This window comes from Melospiza melodia, chromosome 6 (assembly GCF_035770615.1).
Source record: "Melospiza melodia melodia isolate bMelMel2 chromosome 6, bMelMel2.pri, whole genome shotgun sequence".
NCBI lineage: Eukaryota > Metazoa > Chordata > Aves > Passeriformes > Passerellidae > Melospiza > Melospiza melodia.
Window position 1 is genome coordinate 75,141,814 of NC_086199.1, and position 14,783 is coordinate 75,156,596.

The window sequence follows — 14,783 nt, forward strand, 5'->3', positions numbered from 1 at the left end:
AAGGACGGCAGTCCTGCCTTCAGCATGGAGGGAAGCTGTTAGAACATGGAAGCAGAAACTGTTTCATCAAGGAGGAAGTGATCTCCCAAGAGGGGCAAATGTTGCAGATTCAGTGTGGTATCATGAGAGAGGCTGTGCCTCCATGGCAGTCACTGACAGCAGTCAAAGCCCACAGTGCTGTGTGGGGCAGGCAGGCAGCTGGCTGTGACAGCCAGGATGGGTGGAATCAGCACCTTCAGGAGCTCATGGGCTACATCAGCCTGCAGTGACTACAGAGTCCAAAAGCAGCTCAGAGCACAGGGCCCCCTGGAGCTCCAGGCAGCAGAGCTACAGAGGGCTCTCAGGTGCTGAGGGCAGGTGGGCTGCCAAGTGCAAGTACAGGTTAGAAACAAGAGCCATATGGAGCTCTTAGCCCTATCACTGGCTTTGCCAACATTATTTTTATAGCCAGATGATTAGTTGATTAGATCATGAAAATAAAGGAATATATCTACTATCAGGTAAAAAAAAAAAAAAAAATAGAAGTCATATGCCCACTGAATCATCATCAGCCTCTCTTTTGAGGCTTTCCTGAACCTGTGAGATGTCTTGGGCTTACTGGAACTTACCTCTTCATCATCTGCTGGGCCCATGGAGGAAGGGGGAGGGAATGCTAGAAAGAAAATAACTCCCTCCTTGTGCAAACACTGCTCACCTTCGGATGGATATTGAAGTATTTATTGCTTTCAAAACTCTTCTTCTCACTCTCAGCATAGTACAGCAGGAAGCTTTCCTTAATGATGAAGAACCTTTAAGACAGAGAAGGGAAATACATTCTGGTGAAATGGAAGTTGTGGTTCACAGCACTAGAAAATCCCCACCTAACTAAAGCTGCTTTCTGATCACGAGAATTCACCACTCCCACCTAAGACTAAGGTGAGGTGCCTCACTTTGCTCACAGCCAGGAGCTGGTGCTTAACAGCAAGTGCCAAGCTGAGGTACTTTGTGCCTGCAGGCACCAACAGGCACCACCAGAGCTGAGGGCAAGCCACAGGCTCTCAGGGCACTGGGACAGCACTCTGTGCCCCAGGCAGGACCACAGACTTTTGGCACCTCTACGTGTGTGCTCTCTCTCGCTCACGGGTTGAATTCAACCTACTGGAGAGAGCTGCTCTTTTATTCAAGGGTTTCTTGCATGGGCTAAGCCCAACTAAATGCTTATTGTGCAACATGCTGCCTGTGACCCTCTTCCCTTCCCAGCACAGCCAGAGGGAAATGTTTCCAGTCTAACAGAATCACAGCCTAGCATCCCCAAGTGACTCTTGAGGCAAAAATTGGCCACCAAAGCACTCAGGAGCAGAAATAAATTTGAGAGATATTTTTAATCAGAGCACCTGGCAAACTCTCCTGTCACTGACCTTCACAACTCCAAAGGAAATTGAATATTTTTTTTCTCATACGTGTAACATTAAAATAGGCCTTGTTCTGCTCACTTAGCCTTAGGTATGCTCTGGTGATCATTGTGTAGTAACCACAAAACATCACAGCTTCTGCAAGCCAAGCCTCTAACTTACTGGAGTGTGTCCTCAAAATTATGATTAAAGGAGTGCCACCTTTAACTTATTTGGATTTTTGAAATGCCCCTGGGAGGGTTCCTCCTCTCTTCAAAAATTGAGGTTGCACGTATTCTGCAGGCAGTGGTACAGGGAAGAGATACCTGACTTAGTTTCAATTTGGTCTAAATCTCTGCAGCACTCAAAAATTACGAAGAGCATCTGAAAAAAAAATGGGGACAAGTGTAATAGGGAGGTTTCAAAAGAGCAAATGACAAAGAAAATGTATTGTTCTGTTCTGTACATATTTTCTGACACGAGAAAGAGGGATTTGGAAAGAAAGTGAAAGGCAAGAAGGTGAAAATGATTCAAAAATGCCTTTTTACACTCCACAAAACACAGCTGTGTAAATCACTTTCATATGGTGCTGAGGACAAGAGATCGTGAGAAAACTGGAAAGGATAAGACATTTATGTGAATAATAAGAACATTCCCAAGAAACCCTCCTGTTTCTGGGAGGGAATAAGAGAAGACCTCTACAGGCAGTGCTGGCCACTTGTGCAGCCTGGGCATTGCTGCACCTTTCCTTGGAGCCACATTTAGTAATGGGCTAGAGGACAAGGGGGCTGATCCACAAGGACAATGCTAATGCTTTCATGTGCCCCCATCCCCCCCAGGCCTCTCCTGAAGTGGATGGGCTGCCAGGTGGAGCCAAGTTCTGCCTCCAGTACAGATGAGCACAGCAATCTGGTACCAGTTTAGTTCCAAAAGCTAAAGGAAGACGTTGAAGCTGGCAGAGAATTATAATAATAATAAATATAAATAATTATTAATTATTATTAGTATCATTATTTTACTCAGGTGAAAACTTTACTGCTTCCATCAGCTTCTTTCTCTTTCTCTTCTGCTATGGCTCTGGGAACACAGATGAAATTGCCAAACGCCATGGGAACAGAGACCACAGGCTCTTGGGGCAATAAAAGAACAGAGCTAAACTTTTCAATGTTGGCAGCAAACTCAAGCTCTGGATCACTTTGTACCTTCTCCAAAGTGTTAGAAAGTGACAGTCATTGAGCAGGTGCATATTTACATCCATAAATCTTCAGAACATACAAACACCAGCAGCAGTTACCGTTCCCCAGTTTTTTCCTTCTCCTTCCCTCTCATCTATACCTGTTCATGTTGGCATCAGAGGTGGGGAGAAGCAGGGACTTTGCCAAGGCTGACATCAGAGACCTCCAGAGAGCAGACAAGGCTTGTTCCTGGTTTCTCCTGTCCACATCACTTCTGTGAACAGCAGCCTTGTGCCTTCTGGATTAATTTTTCCTCACATCTCTGGCCTTTAACTCTATAAGAAAGTTTTCCTTTGAGTAGCTGCATCTTTCTGTTTTCTCCAACTCTATGCTTAGTTCAAGGAGGACTTCATTTTTTAGAGAGAAATGTTGCCTTATCTGCACAATAAATACAGAAATAACCTCTTTAAAGAACAAACCTGCCTGCCCAATGGCCTGTGCTTGGTCCAGTGAGTCACAGGGAACCAGATACTGTGGGCACAAATATGAATCTAGAGATGCCAAAAGTCAACACACCACATGAAACAGAGAAAGTTAAATCATCACTTTCAACACTCTTTTCAGTCTGACTAATATAAAAAAAAATTGCCAAACAAGTAAAGACATTGATCTTGAACTGTGTGATTTTTTAAATCTAAATGTTATCCCCCAGTTAAAGCCAGAGTTTAGTTTGTTGCATACTTTTTATTGCTCATTGCTGATAATCCTCATATTATAGATTATGCTTCTACGGAATCCAAAATCAAAGCAAAAATAAGAACAAAACGTAGCACAAACCTCTGAAAAACGATATGTCTCTCACAGAAAAATAAACTTTTAGATCCCTGATTTCACAGATGTGGAGAGAAAATATGGGGATTTGGAATGAAAATATACAAAATAAGAGTTTAGAAAATAAGAAGAACAAAATCTCACTATAAGCAATGAAGGAAAAACATTGAAAATCTGGTTAGCTTGTGCACATAATGTATTTATGCTCAGATCATATTCCCTCATCTACCTTTACCTGGAAAGCAACACCAGAGCAACTAAGACCATTACTTTAAATGACCTTCAGGACAAAGTCTCCATGCAGCAATCCAGGGGCAGTTGATGCGGCATGGTGAAAAGAGGGATGAAGAAAAATAACAGAGGAGACAGTTACAAGACTCAAGAGCAGGTTGAAGACTAAAGCAGCAGCCAGGTGAGTAAGAGCAGGAAGGGAAAAGATGGTCAAGGGAGAATGGGGAGAGACACCCAGTTAGGACTGTGATTGGAGGACTGGAGACACTGAACTTGTGTCTGAATTAGGCACAGATGTGGCAGTAGGAGAAAAGGAAGTGCTGTAAAGGCAGGGCAAGGTTTTGAATACAAACAAGAACCCAAAAAAGAAGCAATTTAAAAACAGAGCAGAGCTCAAAACCTTGGAGAACACCAGCAAAGGTGTGCTAGATGAGGCAGGCTGGCACAGCCACACTCTACCGGCAGCACAGGTAATGCAAGGGCCATTCATGTGGTCAGCTGCTCTGGTCACCCATCCCTGCTGCTGGATCCTGCTCTGAGGAACCACTGGAACCACAGTATAATTAAACCAGAATAGCAGAGGAATGGTAACAATTTGAGTGACTCTGATGTAAAGCAGAAACAACAGCTCTGTACTGGACAAATTGAGACACCTGATCTCTGTGGAATAAGTGGTTTTGTATTACAGAGAGCTAATGAATTTAATTAGCTACTCTTTGTACAAGTTTTTGACATGGCAATGGCCCAGATGAAGTAGTTACACTATAAAACTGCAGTGGTCTCTTTGCAATGCCACTGACAGGACTGGTGCAAAAGACAAAAAATTCTCTCTTAACTGTGCTGTGTTTCCCTCCTTCCAACCTGTCATCTCCGACAGATTTATGGAGACATACAGGCATATTTTGTGTTTTGTTCTCTCTCTTTTTGTGCTTCACCTTGCTTTTCTGATGTTCAGTTGTCCACCAAAGAGATGGCCCTTCCTGGCACTGTCCCATTGAACCCCAAAGTCTCAGACATGGATGGTGACAGTTTAGAGCCTGACATTTCTATATGGGACTCAGATTATTCATGGTAAAGAAGGGTATGCCACTTCCATCCTGGAAAGCTACAGCACCCTATTCATGCCATATCCAGGGTGGGTACACACATGATGCATTTCACTCCAGCCTCTGTGCCAGGCTCGTGCCATTACCAGTAAAACTTTTGTAGCAGGAGAGGCTAAATTGCTTGTTAGGCATTGGGAGGAAGAAGCTGTTCAGAAGAGGAGGACTGTTAGTCAGTGACTGAGAATATGATTTGCCAAAGCCACTCCAGCAGTGACCCAAGCTTAGACTGCTCAAAAGCAGCACTAAACTCAGAAGACAGGTGCTTCTCTGTTGGATAGATATTACTTTACAAGAAAAGAAAATCCACATTAGGAATAGCCCTCCCTTTCTTTAAGAGACAGGCATTAGGATGCTGCTAATGGCATTTCAAAAATCAAGCTCTGAAAGGCAGCATGCTCAGATGTCAGCCCTGGCAGATAAACACAGCTACACTGGTCCAGAAGCATCCAGCCCACTCTTGGACAGTACCTGAAGCAGCACACAAATATTATATTTGGGCTTCAGAGCAGACCATTGCATGGGCAAAAGAAAGGACTGAAAATGCTCCACACAGCTGCCCCAGGTCAAGTTCAGCTGTCTCCACAGGCGCCATCAGATTTGGCCCTGACTAAAACAAGGCTCTGTTTATCCCTTCCTCCTCCCTGCATAGCCTGTACTGCTGTGAAATTCCAAAACCTGGGATTTCCATCACCCAAGTACTGGACGCCATGCCTGGACACCTTTTCCTTCATCTGCTATCTAGTCAGATTCCATCCTTCCCTGAAACAGTTGCTTTTCTTCTCAGTTGCTCCAGAAGTATTGCTGCTACAGACAAATGAATGGGATCAAGCCAGTAAATATCATGTACCTCCCACACAGACCCATCTTCATGGCTGATGGCCTGATGAGATCAATCCTCCCCTTAAAGACAGGCTATCTCCCATATCTTGGAAAGACTTTCCTTGGGAGTGAGAGTAGTACAGTTATCCCAGATTTCAGGACAAAACATACATTTATCAGAGACCAAGTCCTCAATGACATCCAGATATAGTCAATCTTTTTTCTTTATTTAACCGGAGTGAAAACATCTCTTCTCCTTTTCATCAAAAAATGTACTTGACCAGCTATGTGCTGGTGGGCATGGGGAAAAAGAGGAGGAAATGAATGAAATGCTCCTTATCTCCCCCTAATGATTTCTTATAATACCATGCAAGTTTGTTTTACTTTAAGGCAAGTCTCTCCCATGATAAAACAAACAAACCAACAACACATTGCTCCTCCTGTTCAAATCTTTTTACCCCAGTACTCACTTCCTTCCAAACCCTACAGATTCCATATTCAACTCTAACTGACCTGTGTCTGGTCCCCCAGGACCCTCAGCTGCTGCGCTTGCAACCAACCTTCCACATCACCCCTGCCCCACATCACCTCCCCTTCTGCTCCCAGCTGCTATCACTAAAACATTCACCACTTGCTGAAGATGGGGTGATTTCTAGGAATAGAACAGCACTAAATAAATAATGACAGAGGGAACAGAGATGGGCCATTTGCCTGCAAGATATTTTTATAAGGGAGAGCCTTTTAAGAATGCCTCATCCATGGCAAATTACCTTCCCCTCTGTTATTCTGTCCAATTATTTTCCGTAACACAATCACAGTAGTTTCCAGGCATAATTCATTTATTTATCAATATTTGGGAGCTGAGTAGGGAGCATCAGCATAAATTCTTTTCTGGGTGAAAATAGGCTGTTCTTGGCATAGGAGGGAATAAAACACACACACGGGTCAAAAACTGCTACAAACACAAAATGCTTCCCAAGTAATGTTTTTTTTTCAGGCTATGCCATCTTCGCAGACTGGGCAGCACTATGGTTACTACAGAAAGCAAAGCTGGGAAAGCTGGCTTTAGAAATGGATTGTTTGTATCTACACTGCAGACTGCAGCAAAGGTACTTACCCACGAAAGGTAAGTGCCAGAGATTTGCATAAAGAAACTACAGCAACTCTAAACTTAAAACCAACCCACCACTTCAGTATTCTAGAACATACTTCTGTCCTTGGTTAAAGGTTATAGCAAATGCTTTCCAGCTCCAAACTTTCTGGCTGCTGACAGACAACACACAGCAGCTTGTAACCCCCTAACACCAGATGGGAGAGAACTCAGAGCCACCTTCTCCCCAGGGAAGAGTCTGCATGTGCTGTTCCCAGCACGCAGTCGCTGTCAGGCAGCACAGCAGCACTGGAGCTGTGCACAGACCCCTGCAGACCACACACACTCACTGCAGACCCCCACGCAGTCAGCTCAGCCCTGCCATCTCACACCCGCAGGACTCAAAGAGCTTTGAGTGCCAAAGCAAAAAAGTCAAGCAGTTTAGGGGCAAAATACATGAACAGGCTCTTCCCCTTTCATGAAACCATCACAATTATTCACAGGAGGCAGCTAGTCTCTATTACCACCCTGAAGTGCACATAGCACAGGGTCTGGACAGATAAAGAAGAGAGCACAATGGGGTGCCACGTGTGTGAAGCAGACTCAGAGCAGCAGGGAAGCTATGCCCCAAGTTTTACCCTGAGCCTCTGCCTGGCTGGCTGCACTTGAAGAGTCAAGCACTCAGTCTCTAAACTTATCCCAGACCCTTAGGCTTTGTGTTTTACCCGAGCATCCCTCAGCAACTGTGGCTTACCTCCTGGACCATTTGGCTGACTGCCTCCCAAAGGGTCTCTTCCAGAGCACACCGTACAGCTGCACTTTGGTGCTGATGTCCAGAGCATCCGAGTCTGCCTGTTCCATGGATGGAGAAGGGGAGACAGAACTGGATTTTGAAGCAAACATCATAGATGGATCTGGTTCTAACTCACCCCCTCTGCGTGGCAGCTCAGGGAATCCGATTAAATGCAATCAACCAGCAGGATGTAACCAGCCCAGCAGACAGAGAGACTGGGCTTTGGTTTGAATCAATAACTTGACTGCTCAGCACTCAGTCAGTAATTCTCTCCCTGATGCACAGATGATGAGAGTTTTCTCATTGCGTATTACTTCCTGATGCATTGCAAACAGCACACATCCCAGCCCAAGGGAAAAAGAAGAGTGAAGAGAGTGAGACATCAGAAACACAGAGAGGCAGAAAGAGCTCATCAGAAAGAAAGCTCTCAGCAATAACATAAGCCAAAATACCTCTGCACCAGAGCCAGCTTGGAAGGTTATTTCACTCGACATTGCAGCACTCCATGCAGAAATTAGGGCAAGACGGATGTTTTACTGACAGGCATCTCTGACACATATTCCCAAAATCTTGCACTTGGAGACAGGTTCTTCTCATTTGTCCTGAGGAAAATTGGGGCAGAGTGAGTGGGAGCCAGCAAGTTCAATCAGACTCCCTCTGTCATTGGGGAGGGTGAGGGGGCCTTGCTGTGCCAGCCTGGCACTGCCCACCTGGGGAGAGTTCACGTGGCTGCTGGGTTTGGACTGGGCAGTGTCCACACTGCACGCCTTGCTCTGCCTTAAAGGGCCACTGCTGATCAAAGTGAGAGCATACAATTCTGCCTGCCTTCATGCTTTGCTGCATCTTGGAGAGGTGGCAAGAACAGCCTCTGCCCTGCCTCTCAGGTACCAGCTCCTTTTTGGCCCCAACACAGACACATAGGAATACGTCACACAGCTCAGGTCCGTGTTCATCTCCTGCTTAGGGAACCCGATTAAAAAGGTTGCTGTGGGAGTACTATGTCCTTGTCTCTCCCTTGAAACTCCTTCTCCCTCTACAGATACATAGTTCTCCAAAAGAACCTGTCTTTTTCAATGCCCACAGGAAATTAATTTATCCTCATATTCTTCTTTACTGCATCCTGCCTCCCCTCCAGGATTAGAATTCAGGGAACAATCCCAGCTGCTAAACCATCTGTGGTTTTGGGATATCCCATAACAAATGCAGACATGTACATGCTGTATGGCATGTATGCCTTATATGCTGAGGTATCAGCTCCTGATTTAACCTGTGCCATCCCATGTGAATAGATTCTGATGCTGTAACTGTTGGATGCCAGCCCTTCCCAATGCAGTTGTTCAGAAGAAACACAGTGCAGACACATGGTCCTTCCCCACCCCCAACCAGAAACCTGGGATGTGCTGTAGGCCAGGTCACACCACAGACATGGGCTCACTTAGCTCTGTACAGTCAGAGGCACTTGCAGAGCATCTTAAAGACAGGAGATGCAGACAGCCTGCCTCAGGCTCACAGGCTGTATTCACTATCAGAGAAATTAGAGATGCAGGTCCCTGATAAAAGTCACAGTTGATCAATAGATGAGAGAGCCAGCAAATACCATTATTTGTTACTTCCTCTCACCCTGGCTTTGACCAACGTTTTGGTCCCAGACAGGACATTCCCAGAGCAGCAGGACATGTCCCATTTCAGAGTGACATTAAGGCAGAGAGTGGAGAAGAGAGCAGCAGATACTGCCTCCATCTCACCTGAGCACTAACTCTTGAATACAATACTGCATTGCAGAACAGAAGCATTAATGCCATAGATGCCCTTCTGTACACAGCACCAAGAAGGAAATACTACTCATAACCAGGAGAAGGAAAATTTTCCCTGAAATTATGTTGCACAAAGGGTAAAAATGATTCTGGGCCCTACAGCCTCACTTAACTGTATAAATGTCTAGTGAAAAGCCACAGAGCTCCCGTGTAACGATCCAGTGCTCCTGCCATTGTATTGCACCAACAATGCAAAGATCTGACAGCAACGACCTGCCACGAGACAGATTTTCACCCTTTACTTATTTTTCATTCTTTCTTATTTTTACCTCACACAGACCAAGAGAGTAAAGAGGTTTCTAGCTCTGAACATCAACAAGTGAATTTTATTTTTCCTCTGGAGGCCTCTAAGACAAGCAAGGCACTGAGTAGTTAAAGCAAGTTCTTTAAAGTCAACAGGCCAGGGGAGGGAAAGAGCAACTTGCTTCTGTCAAGTGACAGGCCAGCAACGCTAGGGCAATAGATTCCAGCAAGGTGAATTTTGCAACTGCGGGTGTCTGGACACAGTAATTTGTAGTAATAGTGGCTCTTTTAACATTTCCCTTATGTGTGTACTAATCTAATGAAGGGGAAACACATCTGTACATCCTTGAGAGACAGCACTGGATCTTCAATCAAAAAACCTTTCTTTGGAGCAACAGGCTGCACTGATATGGCAATTATTTTACTAATATGTTGTCTTTATTTTTTCCTACACATCAAGCCAATAAAATTTTGCTAAAAATAAACGTTTGAAGCAGACAGCAGTGCAAGCTATACAGAAATAACATTTCCTAACAGAATATTCTGAGTTGGAAGGGACCTACAAGCAGCATCAAGTCTAACTCAGCCCTGCACAACGACTGCCCAAGAATTACCCCATGTGCCTTCATCACAGGCCACTCCAGCTCAAAGATGCTCCCTTTCAGTTTAAGGAGACACATACTAACTTCAGCTGCTGAGGAGGCTTGGATTTTTTTTTAAGTGAAAAGTTACATTTTCATGGTCTGGGCAACCTGACAATACTGTGTTATGCAGAAAGAACAAACTGCTTCTTGGGCTTGGGCCAGTAAGTTGAGATGGATCAGAGCCACTGCGGAGTTGGAGAGATTCAGATCTTACATTCCAGTAAGGCAGATTCCCTTTGCTTTTACAGCTTCTGATAGGCTCCATAGCCATTTTTAACCCTGAGAAACATTAGCAATCATGGGAGCTATTAGCAGGTATCCAACCAATGTGGAGAAGTGAAGTGCAGCTCCAGTTTCATTTATGATATATCATTCTTGCAAAGACAAAATGTCACATGTACTCCCCAAAGGGATGCTTCCTAGGTGCACAGCTGTGTGCAGAGGCTGTTTTAAGTAGAAAAGCAACTACCATCAATTCACCTCTAGTGAGATACACTAACACAGCATCTTTCTTTAGCATAATGATTATATTTTCAGTGTCAGATGGAAAGCTGGAGCTGTTCTGCAGAACTCAAAGAAAAGTTACTCAGCAAGTGGTATTAAAGTCAAGTGCCTCTGTAGATTTGCAACCCCATCAGACATCACCCTTAGAGATGTATAACCCCATTTATCATCCCTTGGTAAGAACTACATGGTCTCAGTGACCTGTTCCAGCCAAAGCCCTTCACTAGACCAGCCCCTCAAACACACTCAGATCCATGCTGGATGGCCCAGGATAAATAATAATAATAAATCCAACTATTTGCTGTGGATATAGAGACACTTTGAGAGACTTGGAGGAAGACAGAAAATAAGATACCAGTTTACCAAAGCAAAGGGATTTGATAGCAAGCAGCCAGCCCCATAGCTTGGCTTTTGGGAGGTAGCTTTCTCAGGAACTGACACCAATGACTATTTCACTAATCAATGATTATTTCTCTCAGCATGAAGAGAATATAAATTTATTTTTTTAAAATCCTACTAAGATATCTCTTCTGGAAGAAAACTCATTTACTCTCATAAGCAAAGTTTTCTGCTAAAAAGCCATTTTTCAGAATACATCAGAGTGGTCAGCTATCTTTGAAGGCTTCCTCCAGAAGACAGACCACAGGCTTCCTGCAAGGCACCAGTTTTTCCCCCATCAAGCCTAAATACTACAAAATGATCACATGGCTGACAAACAGAAATTGCTTGGAGCTTCAGTAGTTAAATAGGCTGCTTATCTGACTGAGGTTGTCCTGTGCAGGGTCAGGAGTTAGACTTTGATGACCATTGTGGGTATCTTCCAACTCGGAATATTCTCTGAAACTAAGCATGTAACTTGATTTCCCTCAGCCACTGTTCCTCCTGTGTGACACTGGTAGTAAATCCAGAACATCACAAGAACACATATACCAGGGCAGTAGTTCGGGTACCATGGACAGCCAAAAAAGTCCTGCAAAAGAGAAGGATTTGTTAGCATTTCCTTGGCAGAATAATGAAAGAGGGGAAATGTAATACCTCTGCATATTAAGGCATGCAAACAACCAGAGAACCACCAGCACATTTCAGATCTGACAAAACAATCCAGCAAGGAGCAAATGAGATCCAGGGCTGCCCATTCTGGAGAAACACACTCTTTAGCTGTTTCAACACCAGTTAGTATATCTGAATTCTCCAAGTTTCTAAAAACAGGTTAGCTGCTGGATTTCTACCCAAAAGGTGCTTTTTAACTGCAAAGGTATCAATATTGATTGCAATCCACCAATTTCTACCCTTTGATCAAATTTCCTTTTCAAAAGGAAATTCATAGGCTTAACTTTTAAACAATAAATACACATCCACGAAAACAAAACTGGCCAACCCCCGTTTTTATTTGATCTTAAGTTTGTAAAATGCCTCACACATGCACAGAGACCACAATTGCTCTTGCATACTCATTCTGGGCTTCCTTTACACCTACCATTGCTGTGATCACCGAAGGCAAGGCCTTAAAAAGTAGACACTACAATTAGGACTTCATTCAGGAGTGGAAAGTGCAGGGCCCGCACCACCAGTGCTCTTCACACCCTTCCCCTATAAAACACCCCTCAGCTCTAGTTCCAGCAGCCACCACTTCAAGTTCCTCCTTCCTGGTCCTGCTCATCCAGCCAGTCCCAGCAAGGTCAGGGCCGTGCTGCAAACACACACAGGGCAGGCACAAGACACCTCTTGCCTCCTTCCTATCCACATTCTCAAGTGGTGATCTAAGTACAGAGGCACAAAGATCTACTGCTGCCATCTATCATAGCAGCAGACCATGACAGCTGTATTACAAACCGTGCAACGATGAGGAGACCAAGCAGCCAAATGAAAGATAAAATGTCTGGCAAGGAAGGGCATTGAAGACTTTGCTCTCTACAACATACAGGAGGCTAAGAGGGCCATCTCCTTTTATTCTCCTGTGAGCCATGCTGCCACACAGCTTTTGCAGAGCTTTTTTCATAATGCTGAAGTTTAGATTGTAGGGATAAACATGGAAAAGCTCCCAGATGGATGCCTAGTCATCCACTTGGACTCAGTCACCTTCACGTGAAGTGTCTGCACAGAGGAGATACCAGGGGTACAAAGTTTTGTTCAAGATCAGTCACCTCTCAGTTTCTCCATCAAAAAGAGACAATAGAACATGGGAAATCCATTGCAGTCTTACAACTCGACTCATCCTACTGACAGCATCGCCCTCTGAGGGCACTTGAGTACGAGGTGCAACAGTAAGACTCACCTGAAGTGCCAGTAAGGCTTGTAAGCAGGGCTGTCAGCAGGCCTCTTCAACCCTGTGTGACCAGGGGCATCTCAATGAAAGTGTTCCTTCAGACAGCAGAAGCCCATTAACCTCCACAGACTCCAACATAACTATAATCATAGATCATAAGTTAACTACCACTTCAGATACTGGCTGAGCACACTGATGCACAATAAGCGTTTTTCCCCTAATAATGTCATTCTGCTTTTAGAGTTTCCAAATACTATGTGGCTTTGGTGTCAGTCAGCATGATACAGCTTAATTTTTATTAGGTCTACAAGTTTTTCTGAACGAGGCATTTTTCTTTAAGCCCCATCCACAATAACAGTTTGTTAATCTCTCAACATCACAGACAAGGGGGACAAGTGCTGTGATAAGGAGGGTGGAATGCTGTGCAATTCTGCCTGCAGGGATACTTGGATAAGGCTTGCACATATCAGTAGAAGAATGGCTTAATTTGTCAGCTGGAACAATAGATGACAGCTCATCATCTTAGTGTTGTGCTCATCCCTAATGAGTTGCTCATAAAAATGCTGACGTACATTTTTATTTCCTTAACAAATGAAGGAACACTCTACAGCAATCATCAGGAAGCCTGCAACACCACAGCTCCTAAATTTAAGTTTGTAACAAATTCACCCAAACCACTTCCTCACATCTCCAAAAGGCTTTACCACAGGCTACAGTGATTAAATCTCCAGTTACAGAGGTGACATGTTTACTAAATACACTAAAAGAATGCTAATATACTGCATAATGCTTTACCATTAAAACTGAATTTTACTTGCCAAAAAACAAGAGTCTGCTTGGAAAAAATACTGGCTTTCCCTTCTTACTGCTTTACATTTGCTTGTACCAGCTTTAACAGCACCTCTGTCATTTGCTTCAGTCCTCCTGACTTTACATTAATCATATTCTCTTGTGCTTAAGCCAGTATAAAGAGATTACACTTTCTTCAAGACACAAGTCCTATGAACTACTAGAAAAATCAAACACAAGCAACAAGCTGAGAGGATTGCTTATTGCTGGAGTGAAAGAGCTAAAACACTGTGTGACAGGATCTTAGATAAGTCTGTAGACAGCAAGCACAGCGGAAAAACATAAATCCATTTTTTAAATGAATTGCTTATGAATCATCTCCATCAAGTGCTGTCTCTTAAATAGATGCATGAAGTTTGTAAATGCATACATCACTCATCCTGTAACAGCACCATTCCCCTTTCTCTTTTCTGAAAATGCAGGTCTAAACGCCAGTCCTGCTCAGAGGGCAGCTGGAAAGTATGGAGAATACCTATACACCATGTCAACTCAGCAGCTTTAAGAGAAATCTGATCAATGTATACAAATACTTGAGAGAAGGGTGCAAAGGGGATGGAGCCAGACAGTGTCAGATTTTTTGTTCGGGACTGACGAGAGACTGAGAGCACAGGATGGAAAAAAGAGGATTTCCTTTAGTTCCAAAGGGTCCTCAAGCCTTTTTACAGTGGTCTAGAGCAACCTTAAGCCCATCATCTTCTTGTTACCCTCCAAAGAGGTCTCAGCCTTGTAAGCTCCAGAGATTTTCCTGGGGGGGCAGGAGATAGCATCAGGGCAATGCCAGCTCCTAAACACTCTGTGAGACACGAGTTGCCAAACGCTCTGCTCAAGCAGAGCTGTCAATTCATCTCTGCATTAATACCTCTGAACACATTCAGAGCCATATAAGATCCACCTGCTACACTGCCTCCCAGCGTGCAGTTTCACATTCCAGGTTTGCAAGAGGTGCTCAGACACCATGAAGAAGAGCAGTAAACACACTCCCACAAAATAAAACACTGTCTGCAGCGCTTGCATCCATTTAAGACTGTATTTCTTTCTATTAGAGCTG

At 44.1% G+C, this 14,783-nt stretch overlaps 1 protein-coding gene across 6 annotated transcripts in view; it reads right to left on the bottom strand.

Annotated features, from left to right (window-relative positions):
* The window catches only part of PLEKHD1 (pleckstrin homology and coiled-coil domain containing D1), a 32,922-nt gene extending 18,173 nt beyond the window's left edge, over positions 1 to 14,749 (bottom strand). The window contains exons 1-3 of one of the 6 annotated variants that reach the window (XM_063159256.1): positions 12,896 to 14,749; positions 7,377 to 11,590; positions 695 to 788 (exon numbers count right to left, since the gene is read on the bottom strand). In XM_063159256.1, coding sequence (XP_063015326.1) covers positions 695 to 788; positions 7,377 to 7,528 — 246 coding nt within the window. In that variant the 5' untranslated portion in view covers positions 7,529 to 11,590; positions 12,896 to 14,749. Of the gene's footprint in view, positions 1 to 694; positions 789 to 1,696; positions 1,755 to 7,376 lie in introns of all 6 variants that reach the window. The other 5 variants (XM_063159257.1, XM_063159255.1, XM_063159259.1 and 2 more) reach the window with 5 other exon arrangements.
* Between the last annotated feature and the right edge of the window lie 34 nt (positions 14,750 to 14,783).